The sequence below is a fragment of the Mustelus asterias genome, chromosome 28 (genome assembly GCF_964213995.1).
Source record: "Mustelus asterias chromosome 28, sMusAst1.hap1.1, whole genome shotgun sequence".
Lineage (NCBI taxonomy): Eukaryota > Metazoa > Chordata > Chondrichthyes > Carcharhiniformes > Triakidae > Mustelus > Mustelus asterias.
This window is the reverse complement of record NC_135828.1, coordinates 7,227,549-7,245,663: the sequence shown is the minus strand read 5'-3', so window position 1 is coordinate 7,245,663 and position 18,115 is coordinate 7,227,549. Positions and strand designations below refer to the sequence as shown.

General features: G+C 49.2%; 1 protein-coding gene across 1 annotated transcript in view; it reads right to left on the bottom strand.

Annotated features, from left to right (window-relative positions):
* The window catches only part of mcu (mitochondrial calcium uniporter), a 174,778-nt gene that overhangs the window by 32,552 nt on the left and 124,111 nt on the right, over positions 1 to 18,115 (bottom strand). Inside the window, exon 2 of the mRNA XM_078199494.1 lies at positions 1,564 to 1,636. Coding sequence (XP_078055620.1) covers positions 1,564 to 1,636 — 73 coding nt within the window. The remainder of the gene's footprint in view (positions 1 to 1,563; positions 1,637 to 18,115) is intronic.

The following is an 18,115-nucleotide window of genomic DNA, read 5'->3' as shown; positions in this document are numbered from 1 at the left end:
GGCGTTTCTGAAGGAGCCCTGCACAGTCAAAGGTTCTGTCTTTCAGATGTTAAACCACAGCTCCATCTACCTCTCGGGTGGACGTAAAGGATCCCAGAAAAGCCGGGTGATCTTTCCCTGGTGATCTGGCCAACGTTGATCACCCAAACCAATGTCAGAGAAAGAGATGATTGACCAGGTCACTATCACATTGTCGCATCCGGGAACTTGCTGTGCACAAGCTGTGGATGGCACAGTAGCACAGTGGTTAGCACTGCTGCCTCACAGTGCCAGGGACCTGGGCTCAATTCCCGGCTCGGGTCACTGTCTGTGCAGAGTTTGCACGTTCTCCCCATGTCCGCGTGGGTTTCCTCCGGGTGCTCCGGTTTCCTCCCACAGTCTGAAAGACGCTGGTTAGGTGTATTGGCCGTGCTAAATTCTCCCTCAGTGTTACCCGAACAGGTGCCGGAGTGTGGCGACTAGGGGATTTTCACAGTAACTTCATTGCAGTGTTAATGTAAGCCTTACTTGTGACTAATAATAAACTTCAAAAGAACAAATTAACTGCCATATTTCTGGCTTCACGGAAAAAGCAAGAATGGAAACAAAAACAGAAAATGCTGGAAAATCTCAGCGGGTCTGACAGCATCTGTGGGAAGAGAACGTTGAGTTTAGATGACCCTTCGTCAGAGCAGACGAAGGGTCATCCAGACTCGAAATGTTGGCTCTATTCTCTCTCCACAGATGCTGTCAGACCCGCTGAGATTTTCCTGCATTTTCTGTTTTTGTTTCGGATTCCAGCATCCGCGGTATTGTATCTTTATTATAATCGAAACAGGGCAGATTCTGAAGGGGGTTTAAGGGTGAGGCTGAGGGATTGTTCCCGCTGGGAGGGGAATCTAAAACACGGCAAAGATGCACAGTATCAGGATAAGGGAGCAAATCATTTTGGACTGGGAAGAGGAGAGGTTATTCCACTCAAAGAGTCATGAATCTTTGGAATTCTCTTCCCCAGAGGGCGATGGATGCTCCATCGTCCAATATATTCCAAGCTGGGATAGACAGATTCTCGGGGAAATGGGCGGGAAAGTGGAGTTGAAGCTTAAGATCAACCATGATCTAATTACAAAGAACAAAGAAAATTACAGCACAGGAACAGGCCCTTCGGCCCTCCAAGCCTGCACCGACCATGCTGCCCGACGGAACTAAAACCCCCTACCCTTCCGACACGGGAGGGAGGGTGCAGACTCTGCATAGACAGTGATCTGAGGCTGGAATGAACCTGGATCCCTGGCGCTGTGAGGCAGCAGCGCTAACCACTGTGCTGCTCCTAATGATGTACTCCTGCTCTTGTGTAGTGTGTTCCTGGACTACATTCGCTGTAAAGTGCTTCGAGGTATCCGAAGTCTGTGAACTTTGCTGTACAAACGTGAATCATTCTTTCTGTTGGTGCCCCAGCAGCTGAAGCATTAGGTGGCTTCACTCGGTTGAGCATGTCTCTGAATCACACAAAACAATCGATTGAGGCTCTGTGAGGAACAAGCTTAGAGGCCAGGACCACACGAGGGTTTTTGCATTACTCACCGTTAGAGCTCACTAAGCTGCTGGAGCAGTACAACACTCGCTGACTGTGCCATACTGGAAATCTCTGGCAAACCTGTCAAGCAAAGAAAGGAGGTTTTAGTGCGAGTGGCATTATACATGATGCACTGAACTTACCCCACCATCCTCATCACAGCTAGCCCCAAGAACCCGCTGAGTGAATGAACAATGGATTCATGCCACTTTCAAACTCCCCCGGCCCCATGCAACAGGCCCCCCCGGCAAAGTGCAAGAGAATCCCAGATCACGCTCTGAGCAATGTCGCTACCAACACGTAGAGTAGGGCTGCCAGCTCCCCAGGACTTGGTCTCGTTTCAGAGTGCGATGTCGGAAAATGTCGGAAACCTAAACCCACGCTGCTGATTGTTTCCAGGGAATACAAAAACACAAGAAATGAGAGTAGGCCATTCAGCCCATCAAGCCTGCTCTCACCTTATCCAATTGCGGTCTTAAGTCCTGCCTATCCCTCCCTCATAACCCCAGACTCCCTCAAGTCAATCGAAAAATCTATTGAACACAAAAACGGAAAATGCTGGAAAATCTCAGCGGGTCTGACAGCGTCTGTGGAGAGAGAATAGAGCCAACGTTTCGAGTCTGGATGACCCTTTGTCAGAGGTCTGATGAAGGGTTATCCAGACTCGAAATGTTGGCTCTATTCTCTCTCCACAGATGCTGTCAGCCCTGCTGAGATTTTCCAGCATTTTCTGTTTTTGTTTCAGATTCCAGCATCCGCAGTATTATGTGAAAATCTATTTAACTCAAGTCTTGAATCGATTCAATGACCCAGCCTTCCCTGGGCTAAGAGAATTCCAAAGACCAATGACCCTCGGAGAGACAAAACCGCTCAACATCTCTGGCTTAAACGGGACACCCCATGTTTGATTCTAGACCTGTACCTAGTCCAAGAGGCTTCAAGTTTCTTGGTGTCCAGATCATCAACATGTCCTGGCCCCTCCACGGCGAGACTTATAGTTAAGAAAGCCCACCAACGCCTCTACTTTCTCAGAAGACTAAGGAAATTCGGCATGTCCGCTACGACTCTCACCAACCTTTACAGATGCACCACAGAAAATATTCTTTCTGGGTGTATCACAGCTTGGTATGGCTCCTGCTCTGTCCAAGACCGCAAGAAACTACAAAGATTTGTGAACGTAGCCCAGTCCATCACGCAAACCAGCCTCCTAGACTCTGTCTACACATCTCGCTGCCTGGGAAAAGCAGCCAGCATAATCATGATGCACCCCGAAGATACTCTCTCCCACCTTTTTCCATCAGGAAAAAGATACAAAAGGTCTGAAATTGCGTAACAACTGACTCAAGAACAGCTTTTGAATGGACCTAGCATGCATTAAGCTGATATTTCTCTTCACCCTACCTGTAACTGTAACACTATATTCTGCACCTTCTCCTTTCTTTCTCCCCTATGTACTCTATGAAGGGTACGCGTTGTCTGTGTAGCGCGCAAGAAACAATACTTTTCACTGTATCCCAATAGAATCCCGACAGTGGGGAAGGAGGCCATTCGGCCCATTAAGCCTGCACCGACCACAGTCCCACCCAAGCCCTATCCCCATAACCCCATGCATTTACCCTAGCTAATACCACAACACTAAGGGTCAATTTAGCATGGCCAATCAACCTAACCCGCACATCTTTGGACTGTGGGAGGAAACCGGAGCACCCGGAGGAAACCCACGCAGACACGGGGAGAATGTGCAGACTCCGCACAGGCAGTGACCCAAGCCGGGAATCGAACCCGGGTCCCTGGCATCGTGAGGCAGCAGTGCTAACCCACTGTGCCACCGTGCCGCCCAATACATCTGACAATAATAAATCAAATCAACTTGAGGAACATCCTCTCAGCATCTACCCTGTCAAGTCGCACCCCTCCCACCCCACCACAGAATCGGAGATGTTTCAATAAGATAACAAGGAAGGGGGAGGGGGTTACGGAGGAGGAAGCAGAGATTTTTTAAATTTAAATTATGCAGCAATGGTTTTGGACCCGGTGGAGGATTCTGGATGATTAAAGCTCTTGCAGCTTGAGTGGGGAGTGAGCTCAACATCTGTGGAGCTCGAGTCTTCCTCGGTCATTATTCCTTCAAACATCATTAAGCTGCTGTGAATAGCGCTGATCGTGCACATCGATTAGCAACGGAACGCAGCAAATCAGAGGCTGAGGCAGAGTGTGGGGTTAATGAGCTCTGAAGAGAATGTGCAGCACGGTGCTCAGCCAATGGCTGCAATCGCACCTTATCGAAGTCAAACATATGAGAATGAAAAATCATTGTGGTCAAACGACCAACCCGGTATTAGCGTGAGAGTCATCGGAGCCCTGAGTGCCTGCTACAGGGTGACACAACAAACAGCTCAGCTCCAAGCTTTGCCCCATTGCCAGAGTCCAAGGCTGCAGGTCCCAACCCACTCCAGACAGTTAAACACAGAATAGCCGGGCAGCTGAGGGGGCGCCGCCCCAGAGGGACATTTACTGAGGGGGCGTCGTCCCGTCAGAGGGGCGTTGCTGAGGGTGCATTTCCCCGTTGGAGAGGCATTGCTGAGGGGGTGCCACTCTGTCAGAGGGGCATCGCTGAGGGGGCATCATCCTGTCAGAGGGGCGTTGCTGAGGGTGCATTGCCCCGTTGGAGGGGCATTGCTGAGGGGGTGCCACTCTGTCAGAGGGGCATCGCTGAGGGGGCATCATCCTGTCAGAGGGGCGTTGCTGAGGGTGCATTGCCCCGTTGGAGGGGCATCGCTGAGGGAGTGCCACCCAGTCAGAGGGGCATTGCTGAGGGGGTGCTGCCCCATCAGAGGGGCATTGCTGAGGGTGGGCAGCATCAAGGGGGGAGGAGGCAGCGTCGAGGGAGGGCCACCCCATTGGAGAGGCATTGCCGAGGGAGGGGGGGGGCAGCGCAGAGGGGCTGCTGCCTGTTGGAAGGGCAAGGCTGAGGAAATGCCATGTCAGAGCGGTAGTGCTGAGGGAACACTGCGTTGGAAGGGCAGCGCTGAGGGAGTGCCACACTGTTGGAGAAGCAGTACTGAGGGAGTGTCACGCCATCGGAGGGGCAGTGCTGAGGAAGTGCCAGACTCTTGGAGGAATAACCTCAAACTTGGTCATTAAACAAGTGGTCTCCATAACATTTAGCATCAAACACAAGTCTCCATGTGGCTAGCAGACCCACTAGAAAAAAAACACAGTATAATAATGATCATAAACTCTAAACCCAAGGCTTGTGTACATCTCACACATCTTGCTTCAACTTAGTTCTTCCAGTCTCATGGGGGCCAATGGGCAGCAAGAGGTCACCAGTAGCCAGGTCCACCACAATTCACTCCGCTCACAGCAGTGTCCCGATCGCAAAGGTCCTTCTTACACCTACTTCAGCAGGTCTCCTTTAACCAACCCACCCATCACCTTCCGTCAGGTGGTGCCCACGCATCGCAGCTCTGCAATGATTGTTTGCTCAGATATTTGGGGTGCTGATGGAAAACCGCTGACCTGAAATGTCAACTCTGCTTCTCTCTCCAAAGACACTGCCAGAGTTGTGTGTTCATTTCTACACTTCCAGCAGCTGCACGGTGTGTTGGATTTTGTACGGTTGCTGACATATGCGCGGAATGATTAGAATATAAAAGGCAGGAGCGAAGCATGTGCTTAGAAAATTACTTCAAAATCAACTGTGACAGGAGGTCGAGAGACCGCAGGCTTTCTGCTGTTGAAATCCGGAATGTCCAGACAGATGGGAATTGCTTCCTGCGACACAGGTGGTTAAAACCTGGACTTATTTAAGGAACAGCTGTGCTGCTCTGGGAGGGAGACACAGTAGACAGTGAGGGTGGAACAGCCCATGCGGGCCAAATGGCCTTCCCCCGTATCTGGTGGATGCAAGTCCAGTTTTACTGGCTGCAGCAGTAGCTCTGGGTTGCCTCACCGTGTTCCCCACCCCATTCATAGAATCCCTTCGGTGCAGAAGCAGGCCATTTTGGCCCATCGAGTCTGCACCGACTCTCCGACGCAGGCCCTAACCCTGTCTGTAAAGTAAAAAGTGACATAAAGTTTATTTATCAGTCACAAGTAGGCTTACATTAACACTGCAATGAAGTTACTGTGAAAATCTCCCAGTCGCCACACTCCGGCGCCTGTTCGGGTACACTGAGGGAGAATTTAACACGGCCAATGCACCTAACCAGCACGTTTTTCGGACTGTGGGAGGAAACCAGAACACCTGGAGGAAGCTCACGCAGACGCGGGGAGAATGTGCAGACTCCACACAGAGAGTGACCCAAGCCGGGAATTGAACTTGGGTCTCTGATGCTGTGAGGCAGCAGTGCTAACCACTGTGCCACAGTACATGTACCATGGCTAATACTTAGACTTCTTTGGACATTAAAGGGCAATTTAGCACAGCCGATCCACCTAACCCGCACATCTTTGGAGTGTGGGAGGAATCCGGAGAACCCGGAGGAAACCCAAGCAGACACGGGGAGAATGTGTAAACTCCGTACAGACAGTGACCCAAGCCGGGAATCGAACCTGGGTCTCTGGTGCTGTGAGGCAGCAGGGCTAACCACTGTGCCACCCCTGGGTACTCCCACTTTGTCAATGATAAACAGTCACATCATTAATGGAATGAGGCTGGAAAATATTCATGCATCTGAATGAATATTACTCTGAACTAAGTGGATCGTAGCGAGCCTGGAATCTTCTCTCCCTTGGGAAAGATAAGGAGGCATTAAATAATCATGACAGACTAAATGAGATTCTTGCCAACATTACCATTTGGACTGGAAGGCGACTTAAAATGCAGAAGAGTCAGCTCAGCAGGGGAATGGTACAGTCTTCAAGGGAGGTGAATTCTTTAAAGGGAGATTAGGAGAGTGGGGTGAGATGGGGAGGCAGACAGATAGACAGAAGTTGGGCTGGAAGTGGAGGTGCGTGTGCGAGAGCACTGAGTGTGGGAGAGGGAGTGAGAGACCAAAAAAAAACAGAAAAGAAATTCGGAAAACAATAGCAGCTGTAGCGTGCATTAATATTTGATCAGGTAATTTTAATCTCTCCAAGAGTTGTCTTGAAATATTAAATAACCCCAACGCCAATATAGTGTAAAAACCAACTCATTCGCAATAATCTGGTGTTTGGTGCTGTGAATCTGCACTCTACAGGGAATGGATTTGAATAATAACTACATTTAAGGTTCCTGAATAGTCAACAGAGAGAAATTAATCTGTGTTGGTTGGAATGGGAATCAGAAAACACCTTCAAAGGATCGCGGGCATCTTTGGAAACCAAAGGTTAAGGCAGAGAGACCGAGTACATGAGGAGAAAGGAAGAGAAAAGATGAAGGGATGTGGGAGGAGGCTCACTTAAACATGTACACCACCGGAGATCAATTAAACTCAGTGTCCTGTTTCTGTCTCAGAAATTTCAGATATGAAAGATCAAAAATCAACGTTCTGTCTGCCTAACAGTAGCTCTTCCTGAGGGCACTTCCAGCTCCACCATTTCTTCTTGGGCGACATTGGAAACCATGCTCTGGTCAGACCCCATTTGGAGTATTGTGAGCAGTTTTGGGCCCTGTATCTAAGGAAGGATGTGCTGGCCTTGGAAAGGGTCCAGAGGAGGTTCACAAGAATGATCCCTGGAATGAAAAGCTTGTCGTATGAGGAACGGTTGAGGACTCTAGGTCTGTACTCGTTGGAGTTTAGAAGGATGAGGGGGGGATCTTATTGAAACTTACAGGATACTGCAAGGCCTGGATAGAGTGGACGTGGAGAGGGTGCTTCCACTAGTAGGAAAAACTAGAACCAGAGGGCACAACCTCAGGCTAAAGGGACGATCCTTTAAAACAAAGATGAGGAGGAATTTCTTCAGCCAGAGAGTGGTGAATCTGTGGAACTCTTTGCCGCAGAAGGCTGTGGAGGCCAGGTCATTGCGTGTCTTTAAGACAGAGATAGATAGGTTCTTGATTAATAAGGGGATCAAGGGTTATGGGGAAAAGGCAGGAGAATGGGGATGAGAAAAATATCGGCCATGATTGAATGGCGGAGCAGACTCATATGGGGCCCCAAGGCTGCTCACAATACTCCAAATGGGGTCTGACCAGAGCCTTATACAGCCTCAGAAGTACATCCCTGCTCCTGTATTCTAGCCCTCTCGACGTGAATGCTAACATTGCATTTGCCATGTCATGTCACGTTTCTCCTTTTGATAACTGTGATGACTTCAATCAGGCAATTGAGATTGGCCTGCTTGAGTACGAACCTTCTAATAGATGGCCCAATCAGGGAGCCCCATGGCCCATATTTAAGCAGGAGTGTCAGCCTCTTTGCACTCCTGATGCAGATAGCACACTGTGAGCACTCTGTATGGTGAGATCTTGTAAATAAAGGAACCTTTGATGACGGGACTTTCGCCTCCGTGGACCTATTACAATAACATTGCTCACAATCTATTATTTGGAAAGTGTCACTCCATAAGGCCATTTACAGCGGGAAGAAGGCAAGGCCAAGAGAACAAGGGGGGGGAAGCACTGACAGAGTGCTGTTCTTGCCCTCAAGACATCCTGAGTGTTTCACAGCCAATGGGGCAGTCACAAAGAGCACTCACTGTTCCGATGTTGTAAAATGCAGTGGAGGCCAATTTGTATGCAGCAAGCTCCAATAAGACGCTAAGAAATAAATGAGACAATGCTTCAGCGCTGTTGGTTGGGGGAGTGACTGTCGAGAGTATTTGATGTGAAAGAGAAGCAAGATAATAAATCCTGGGCACCACTGTTCTAACCCCGGCACCAAGTTAATTTGGACAATCTAAATCTAGCTCCAGTGGGATGGCAGGCCGCAGCTCAACAACGCAGGTTTAAGGGCAACTGATTAGAACACAATTTGAAAATTCATGAGCAGTTGCAACATTCCTCAAGGAGAAACAGTGGAACTTCATCCTGCTGCTGAACTCAGCGGGGCCAAGTGGTGTTTGTTCGTCTCTTTCTTTTGCATTTCATTACAATCAGGTTCCCTACAGAGCAGGTGGTGGCCATTCGGCCCATCGAGTCTGCACCGACTCTCTTGGATGGAGTATCTTACCCCATCCTATCCCCGTAACCCCACACACGTGCCAGGGCTAATCCATCTAACCTACACACTTTGGGACACGAAGGGGCAATTTTAGCGTGGCCAATCCACCTAACCCGCACATCTTTGGAGTGTGGGAGGAAACTGGAGCACCCGGAGGAAACCCACGCAGACACGGGGACAATGTGCAAACTCCATACAGTCGCCTGAGGCCGGAAGTGAACCTGGGTCCCTGATGCTGTGAGGCAGCAGTGCCAACCACCGTGCCACCCACATTTAATTGCGATTTGCGTCATTTCAAGAAAGTCTGCTAAAGGCTCCTTGATTTAATAGGACACTGTAAACTCTTGCTAAACCAAAGAACAAGACTTGTATTTGGAGAGCACCATGAAAAAGCTCAGAACATCCCAAAGCACCTTCACAGCCAAGAGACACAGACATCCCCACCCCTCCCCGCCCCAACCCCCCTCAGTTTATTCAAATTGAAAATAAGAGACCTTATGGAAAGCATTAAGATGATGAAAGCATTTGTCAGGACGGACAAAGAAAATGTTTACTCTCGCGGCAGGAGTGGGCTAGGGGGGAGGGAGCGGGGGTCGGTGGTGTGAGGGTAGCGAGAGCAGGGGAGGGTAAAGGGGAGTCCAATTGTAGGAGAACCATCGAAAATAGGAGGAGGCCATTCAGCCCATCCGTTTACCAGGATGTTGCCCGGTATGGAGGGTCTCAGCTATGAGGAGAGACTGGGTAAACTGGGGTCGTTCGCCCTGGAAAGACGGAGGATGAGGGGCGACCTAATAGAGGTGTATAAAATTATGAAGGGCATAGATAGGGTGAAGAGTGGGAAGCTTTTTCCCAGGTCGGAGGTGACGAACACAAGGGGTCACGGGTTCAAGGTGAGGGGGGCAAGGTTCAACACAGATGTCAGGGGGACGTATTTTACACAGAGGGTGGTGGGGGCCTGGAATGCACTGCCAAGCAAGGTGATTGAGGCGGACACGCTGGGATCGTTTAAGACTTATCTAGATAGCCACATGAACAGACTGGGAATAGAGGGATACAAACGAATGGTCTAGTTGGGCACATGAGCGGCGCAGGCTTGGAGGGCCGAAGGGCCTGTTCCTGTGCTGTGTTGTTCTTTATCCTCAAACTATGACCCCTAGTTCTGGACTCCCCCACTATTGGGAACATTCTTTCTGAATCTACACTGTCTAACCCTGTTAGAATGTTATAAGTTTCTATCAGATCCTCTCTCACTCTCCTAAGGAGGTAATAAATATAAAAGATCCAATAAAACCAGTACGGAATTCAGGAGAAACCTTTTTCTCTGGAGAACGTGGTGAGAATGTGGAACCGGCTACCATGGGGAGTAGTTGGAGGGAATTTCATAGATACATTTAAAGGGAAAACTGGATAAACAAATCAGGGAGAAAGGAGATTAAGAGGGGTGGGAACAGATCCCTGGCATGAACACTGAAACAGACCTGTGCAGCAGATTTCATGTCACTAATATGCGCACATGCATACATGCTAGCTCCCATATGCTAGCTCCCACATGCTAGCTCCCACATGCTAGCTCCCAATACATGTCATGCACACACAGCTCGTGTGAGTTGTGTGTTGTGCTGCCACCATTTTTTAAAAACTGCTTATTTGGACAACAAACCAAATCAAAACTGGGTCCAAAAGGTTCAATGCCAAAGATTCACAAAGGTCCACCTGTCAACCAAAGGAAACTGGGCACGGCCTCCATCTGTGCTGGAACTGAGACAGACAAAACCAAGCCAGAGGAATGGCTTTTAATTCCAATCGCTCCAACCAGTGGGAGCTGAATCACCTTGTAAAATATATCATCCCACCCCAATTACCATTACACACAGAGTAGATCACACATGGGTGCATCTTTATTGGGCAATCTCACAAGTTAGACAAGGAAGAGTCACGTATCCACTGTGCAAGAACTCCCTGACATCAATCTCAATCGAGTTTCCTGATTAATTCGAATCGGATGGCCTTTTCCTGTCGGTTTAATATGAAATAATCTTCCTCATTTACCTGGTCAATACCACATGGAGGTTAAGCTATGGCTGCCTCATTACTAGGCTGAAAGGTCCACGTTTTACCAGCCTTTGCTGATAACTCCATCCTCCTCCTTTTGCAAGGCTGGACCACCTCCATCATCAGCACCTCCCAAAATCACCACCTCCAAAGTGCTCCCGCCCAATCAATAGAATACAAAAGCCAGGGGTGTACTACTGAGGCTAAGGCTCTGGTCAGACCCCATTTGGAGTATTGTGAGCAATTTTGGGCCCCGTATCTAAGGAAGGATGTGCTGGCCTTGGAAAGGGTCCAGAGGAGGTTCACAAGAACGATCCCTGGAATGAAGAGCTTGTCGTATGAGGAGGGTTTGAGGACTCTGGGTCTGTACTCGATGGAGTTTAGAAGAATGAGGGGGGAAACTTACAGGATACTGCGAGGCCTGGATAGAGTAGATGTGGAGAAGATGTTTCCATTAGTAGCAGAGACTAGGATCCGAGGGCACAGCCTCAGAGTAAAGGGACGATCCTTTAGAACTGAGATGAGGAGGAATTTCTTCAGCCAGAGGCTGGTGAATCTGTGGAATTCATTGTCACAGAGGAGGCCGGGTCATTGAGTGTATTTAAGGCGGTGATAGATAGGTTCTTGATCGGTAAGGGGATCAAAGATTACGGGGAAAAGGCAGGAGAATGGGGTTGAGAAACGTCAGCCATGATCAAATTTTGGAGCAGACTCGATGGGTTGAATGGACTAAGTCTGCTCCTATATCTAATGGTCTTATGGTCTAATATCTCACAGCGCCCTGATTTGGAAAAGAATCTCTGTCTCTTCATGGTCACTAGGTCAAAGACCTACCTACTGTCATATATAAAGTGTTAACATGATTGGATATGCTAATATATGATGTGGATGATGATGTATCACTGACATCAGTCATTGTATTAAGATGAATGAAAGAGAGAGAGATAGGGTTTGGAACACCATGTTCAGGAACAGCATGCCCACTCTGCAATATGCAGTAGTAATAAGCAAGTGTCAAACAAGTGCCAGAGTATGACTACAGCCTGTTCAGTAAGTAAGAACCACTCCTAGAGTCCACAGATAAGAGGGACCATCCCAATACACCCACTAGCCCAGGGCGGAGGCGGGGGAGGGCGGAGGCGGGGGAGGGGGGAGGCACCTTCCTCATGCTGACAGTTCAAGAAAAGTGGTGGCTTATCACCACCAACTTGAGGGCACTTAGAGAATGGTGATCAAAGCTGGGCTTGTTTTTCCGCCATCTGCCGTGGCGGGATTCGAACCCGGGTCCCCAGAACATGAGCCGAGTTTCTGGATTGATAGTCGAGCGATAATACCACTAGGCCATCATCTCCGCTTGCCACCAACACCCACGTTCTGAGATTAAATTAATACTTTTTGAGAAAAAAATGACCCGCACTCAAAATATGACATCCTTCACAAGGACAAACTGAAACCAGAATGCCTGCAGACTGTTTTCCACCATCACCAAGACAACCATACAATTACAATTTCAGAATTGTGTAACTAAGGAAACTTGACCTCGAAGCATGCTGTTCCCATCAGTTAGCTGCGGAATACGGTGGTTTATTTTTGAATTCTTGTTTGTACAGCAACCGCTTTTCCAACTTCCAACCAGTACCAAGAATATTCAAGCTGCTTTGTGCTTCTTACTTCCAAATATGGAAATGCCCAGCACACTGTCAAACTATTCTGGATCATGTTTCCTCAGTCGGAGGGCACAGAGAGATTCACAGCGTGTCCCCAGAGAGAGTGGAAACAGAACTGAGCAACGAACACTGATCATTCCCCTGCACAATATGTATCGGTGCAGACAAATCTCCCCTTCACAGGCTCATCATTCTCTCTCACTCTCTCCAGGAAATGTGTTCTGCATCCGTATTTCTGGAACAGCCCCGAGCGCGCTGTTACAGTGCAATGTGCAGGATTGAAAACCATCATCTCAACAGTTCCACATTTCAAAAATACCTTGTAGGAGAGATAACACCCCCCACTGTCCTCCTCCCTCTCCCTCCCACTTTCCTGCCCCCTCTCCCCACCCACTACCTCCCCCTCTCCCCACCCGGCTGTCCTCTCCCCCCCCTCTCCCCACTCGGCTGTCCTCCTCCCCTCCCCCCCCCCCCCCCCCCCCGTCTTCCCACCCGGCTGTCCTCCTCCCCTCCCCCCGCCCGGCTGTCCTCCTCCCCTCCTGGCTGTCCTCCTCTCCCCACCCGGCTGTCCTCCCCCCCCCCCCTCTCCCCTCTCCCCACCCGGCTGTCCTCCCCCCCCCCCCCGCCCGGCTGTCCTCCCCCCCCCCCCCTCTCCCCACCCGGCTGTCCTCCCTCCCCCCACCCCCCCCCGGCTGTCCTCCAACCCCCAGTCGTCCTCCCCTTCCCACCCCGCTATCCTCCGCCCTCCCCACTCCGCTATCCTCCCCCCTCCCCACTATCCTCCCCCTCTCCATACCCCGCTGTCCTCCCCCCCCACTATCCTTCCCCCCTCCCCACTCCATTATCCTCCCCCCTCTCCTTACCCCACAGAGCAGATTTACCCGGATGCTTTTAAATTATTTTCTTATCATTATTTTCTTTATTCTTCAGAGGGATTTGGTCCCTGGAAGGGTAGGGAGTTTTAGTTCAGTCGGGCAGCATGGTCAGTGCAAGCTTGGTGGGCCGAAGGGCCTGTTCCTGTGCTGTAATTTTCTTTGTTGCTGGTATGGAGGGCATTAGCTATGAGGAGAGGTTGGAGAAACTTGGTTTGTTCTCACTGGAACGACGGAGATTGCGGGGCGACCTGATAGAAGTCTACAAGATTATGAGGGGCATGGACAGAGTGGATAGTCAGAAGCTTTTTCCCAGGGTGGAAGAGTCAATTACTAGGGGGCATAGGATTAAGATGGGAGGGGCAAGGTTTAAAGGAGATGTACGAGGCAAGTATTTTACACAGAGGGTGGTGGGTGCCTGGAACTCGCTGCCGGGGGAGGTAGCGGAAGCAGATACGATAGTGAGTTTTAAGGGGCATCTTGACAAATTCGTGAATAGGATGGGAATGGATGGATATTGTCCCCGGAAGGGTAGGGGGTTTTAGTTCAGTCGGGCAGCATGGTCGGTGCAGGTTTGGAGGGCTGAAGGGCCTGTTCCTGTGCTGTAATTTTCTTTGTTCTTTGTTCCCACCACCTTCTTCCCCCTCCCTTCACCCAACTACCGCCCCCCCAAATCCTCACATCCCCTGGACAACATTTACCAACTACTGCCTGGAGATGTAGGCAGTACATCTCCTCCAATTTCTGCACCGTCTGGTTACAGTTGTTACGCTAAGCGATGTCGTGGGGTTTACGTTATCTCTGCGATTTCCTCCTCCAAGCTCCCTCCAACCTCTTGCTCATTCTCGAGTACTTTCATTCCACCAGAGGTGGCTGTGCCTTCAGCTACCCGGGCCTGAAGCTCCCAAATTCTTTCCTTCAACCCGTCTGCGCCTCTTTGCCTCGAGCACCTCCTTAAAACCGAGTCTTTGAAAGTCTTCTTGTGATCAATGTCGTGTAGCTGAACACGGGTCTGTTCATGTTTCGGTGGGATATTTCACTGCATTAAAAGGTGCTACATAAATTCAACCTGTATCGCTTAAATTATTTAAAATTTGGAAACGGTCTTTGTGGCTTCTGTTCTGCCTGGTGTCTTTAATGTCTTGTAGCTCAGGTGCCTGATCCCTAGTAACCTGCTCTGTCGCGTCTCTCAGACAGCCATCATCTGTATTGCTGTTTGCGGTAATCCGTATGGGACTGGCTCACTAGCACTTTCTAAGACTTTAACTCCTCTGGCAATAAAGACCACATTACATCCTACTTGGGCCAAGTGCTAATAAGTTGGCCTTCCAGGAAACGAACAGCTAGAATCCTCTCGCCTCCAAAGGGTCAAGGCACTGGCTTTGTACTCCAGAATAATAATGCGCCAATGCTTCCAGAATGTTCCAATACGAATTATGCAATTATGGCATCAAGCAGCAAATCCTGAAATTTATTCTGACACTCAATCTGGCGGCCGGCTGTACATCCTTGGCACTTGTGCGGGAGAATGTCAGGCTAAATCAGCATTGGGATATCTCATCAATAATCAACCGAGAGCAGCCAAATTTAATGGCATCTTGCATATGAATCAGGCAAGTGTCTGTAAGATCAGCTGGTTCAGAATTCTCAGTGTCTTCAGATTATAACGTTGGAAGGATCACCTCAGGTTTTGAGACATTAAACCAATGCCCCTTCCGCTCTCTCAGGTCAACGTCCATGGCGCCATTTCAAAGAGAAATGAGGGAGTTCCCCCCAAGGTCCCAGTCGGTATGCCTCCCTCAATCAACATCTCAAAAAAATACACTATTAAGGGTCATTTTCACAATATTGCTTGTGGGAGCTTGCTGTGCACAAATTAGCTGCCGCACTTCCTACATCACAAGGGTGCCAACACCTCAAAAGTACTTAATTAGCCATAATGAGTGGCACGGTGGCGCAGTGGTTAGCACTGCTGCATCACAGCTCCAGGGACCCGGGTTCGATTCCCGGCTTGGGTCACTGTCTGTGTTGAGTTTGCACATTCTCCTCGTGTCTGTGTGGGTTTCCTCCGGGTGCTCCGGTTTCCTCCCACAGTCCAAAGATGCGCAGGTTAGATGCATTGGCCATGCTAAATTGCGCCTTAGTGCCTCGGGGCGCATAGGTTAGAGGGATTAGCGGGGTAAATAAGTGGGGTTATGGGGGTAAGGCCTGGGTGGGATTGTTGTCGGTGCAGACTCGATGGGCTGAATGGCCTCCTTCTGTACTGTAGGGTTTCGATGTAACGGGGTTTGGGATACAAACAACAAAAGAACAAAGAACAATACAGCACAGGAACAGGACCTTCGGCCCTCCAAGCCCGCGCCGCTCCCCGGTCCAGGATTGAATCCTGAATCCAGGATCCCCGCCCAATTTTCCAGCCCATCTACATACCAATATCCTATCCACCGAGCTGTCCCTCACAGCTACGATGCTTTGTTCATCACAACCTATTAACTCACCCCCACCCCCCCATTCCAGACCATGTGATCTCCAGGGAGAGGCGAAAACCCAGAGTGAAAACCCCAGGGCCAATATGGGGGAAAAAAATCTGGGAAATTCCTCTCCGACCCCCTGAGGCGATCGAAACGAGTCCAGGAGATCACAATGGCCCTGATCGGAAAATGCTTCCCAACCCTAGTTGTCCGAAGGTGCGACAGAAATGCAAGCCCTCTTCCTTTAAATGCTATGAGGTAACTGTGCAAGGTTTAGCACAACCCTTACAGGAGGCCACAACAACAACTTGCACTTACACAGCACCTTAAACACAGTAAAACATCCCAAGGTGCTTCACACAAGCGTTACAAACACAACTCAACACCAAAGCACTAGGACAGGTGAGCAAAGGTTTGGGTTTTAAGGAATCTCTTTTGAGGTGAAGAGGTTTGGGGAGCGAAATCCAGAGTTTTGGACTTAAGCAGCTGAAAGAGCTCAATCATCTAGAAAGATCCGGAAATCCCCTCATCATAGTCTCCAGCTGCCTCTTCAATCATCCGAGGGTGAAGTAGAAAGAAAAAAGTAGAAACTTTTTCAAGGAATACATTTCATGGTGGTCCTTACGTGCAAGGTTCTGCTATCAGTTCTGAATGCGAAACCCAATGCTCCATTTAACACTGCCGTTTAAGTTCCATCATTTTTGAGATTTACTGCATATTGTTCCAGAAAGTTCCCTCAGCTCCTCAGAGGTCGGAAGAAGATTTATTTCAGTCCCTTCCTCACTTGGGGATCAGCTGGTGGCTCTCCCCTCTTGGACCACCAGAGCTTCAGGTCATCGCCATTAAGGGAAACACACTGCTCTTGTTACACACGGACCACCTGGGGCCGTAGCTTTATGACCTAATGGCACCATTGAGTAACTCCATAGCCATTCGTGGAAGGACAAATTAATTGTTAGCTCCTCCTTTGTGCTCATCTCCTTGAAGTTTCACGCTGTGGGTTAATGACCAGAGCAGTAGCAATGTCTACTAAAGATCCTGCATGGAATTGCCAACAAAATCCACCACGCCACCCAATTTCCGGACGGATCTCCGAAGGATATTGCCTACGTGAATAATTTAGACTGGTGTTCCAACAAAGGCGTCCTTTAATGCCAGAGTTATCAACTTTCAGGAAAAAGAATACAAATGTAGAAAGATTTACAATGGAGGAGGCAGCCATTTGACTCATCGTGTCCTTGACAGCCAGAGAGCCACCCAGTCCAATCCCAACTTTCAGATCTTGGTTCAAGGCCCTATGGACAATGGAGCCTCAATTGCACATCCAAACATTTCAGCCAATGGCTTCCAGCTGCCCACCACCTTCTGAATCATAGTGCAGAAGGAGGCCATTCTGCCCATTGAGTCTGCACCACCCACAATCCCACCCAGCCCCATCCCCGTAACCCCACATATTTACCCTGCTAATCCCCCTGACACTAAGGGCAATTCAGCATGGCCAATGCACCTAACCCGCACATCTTTGGACTGTGGGAGGAAACCGGAGCACCTGGAGGAAACCACACAGACACAGTGAGAATGTGCAAACTCCACACAGAGAGCGATCCAAACCAGGAATCGAACCCGGGTCCCTGGCACTGTGAGGCAGCAGTGCTAACCACTGAGCCGCCCCAAACTCTGCTCTAATCCTTACATCAATTATTTTAAACTTTTGAATGGACCTACCTCGCATCAAGTTGATCTTTCTCTCCACCCTAGCTATGACTGTAACACTACATTCTGCACACTCTCCTTTCCTTCTCTTTGAACAGTATGCTTTGTCTGTAAAGCACGCAAGAAACAATACTTTTCACTGTATACGAATACATGTGACAATAATAAATCAAATCAAAAACCTATGTCCTTTAGTTATTGACTTTTTTTTGTTCATCAAAAATAAGCTCTCCCTATCCAAGAGTTGTGAAAAGCAAAAGAACCCCTGCTAAGCATTCAGGTAAATTTAAATTCAACAGCATTAATTGCTTCGGACAAGGAAGAGGAGGGTGGGGTTGGAGAAATTGGGGGGCGAGCCTAGACTTGGCCCTCAGTCAATCCTGCTCAAGTACATCGGTCAATCCCATTGTGGGATCTTGCTGTGCACAGCTTGGCCATTCAATCGGCCAACATGACAGGGAAGTAATGAGTTGGTCATGAAGCACTTGTGGCTATGTAAGGTGCTATATAAATGCTTGCTGTTTCCTTCCTGCCATCTTGCAAATTGAACCATTCATCATCCAGGTTTTGTTCCTTCCACAACAAGCTGGCGTTTGCCTCAGTAATTCTGGCCAGCGAGTGAGGTGAATTAATCAAAGGCCAATAGTAATTGCAACTGGAAGCTCTCCCCACACTCCCCCCATCCCAGTCA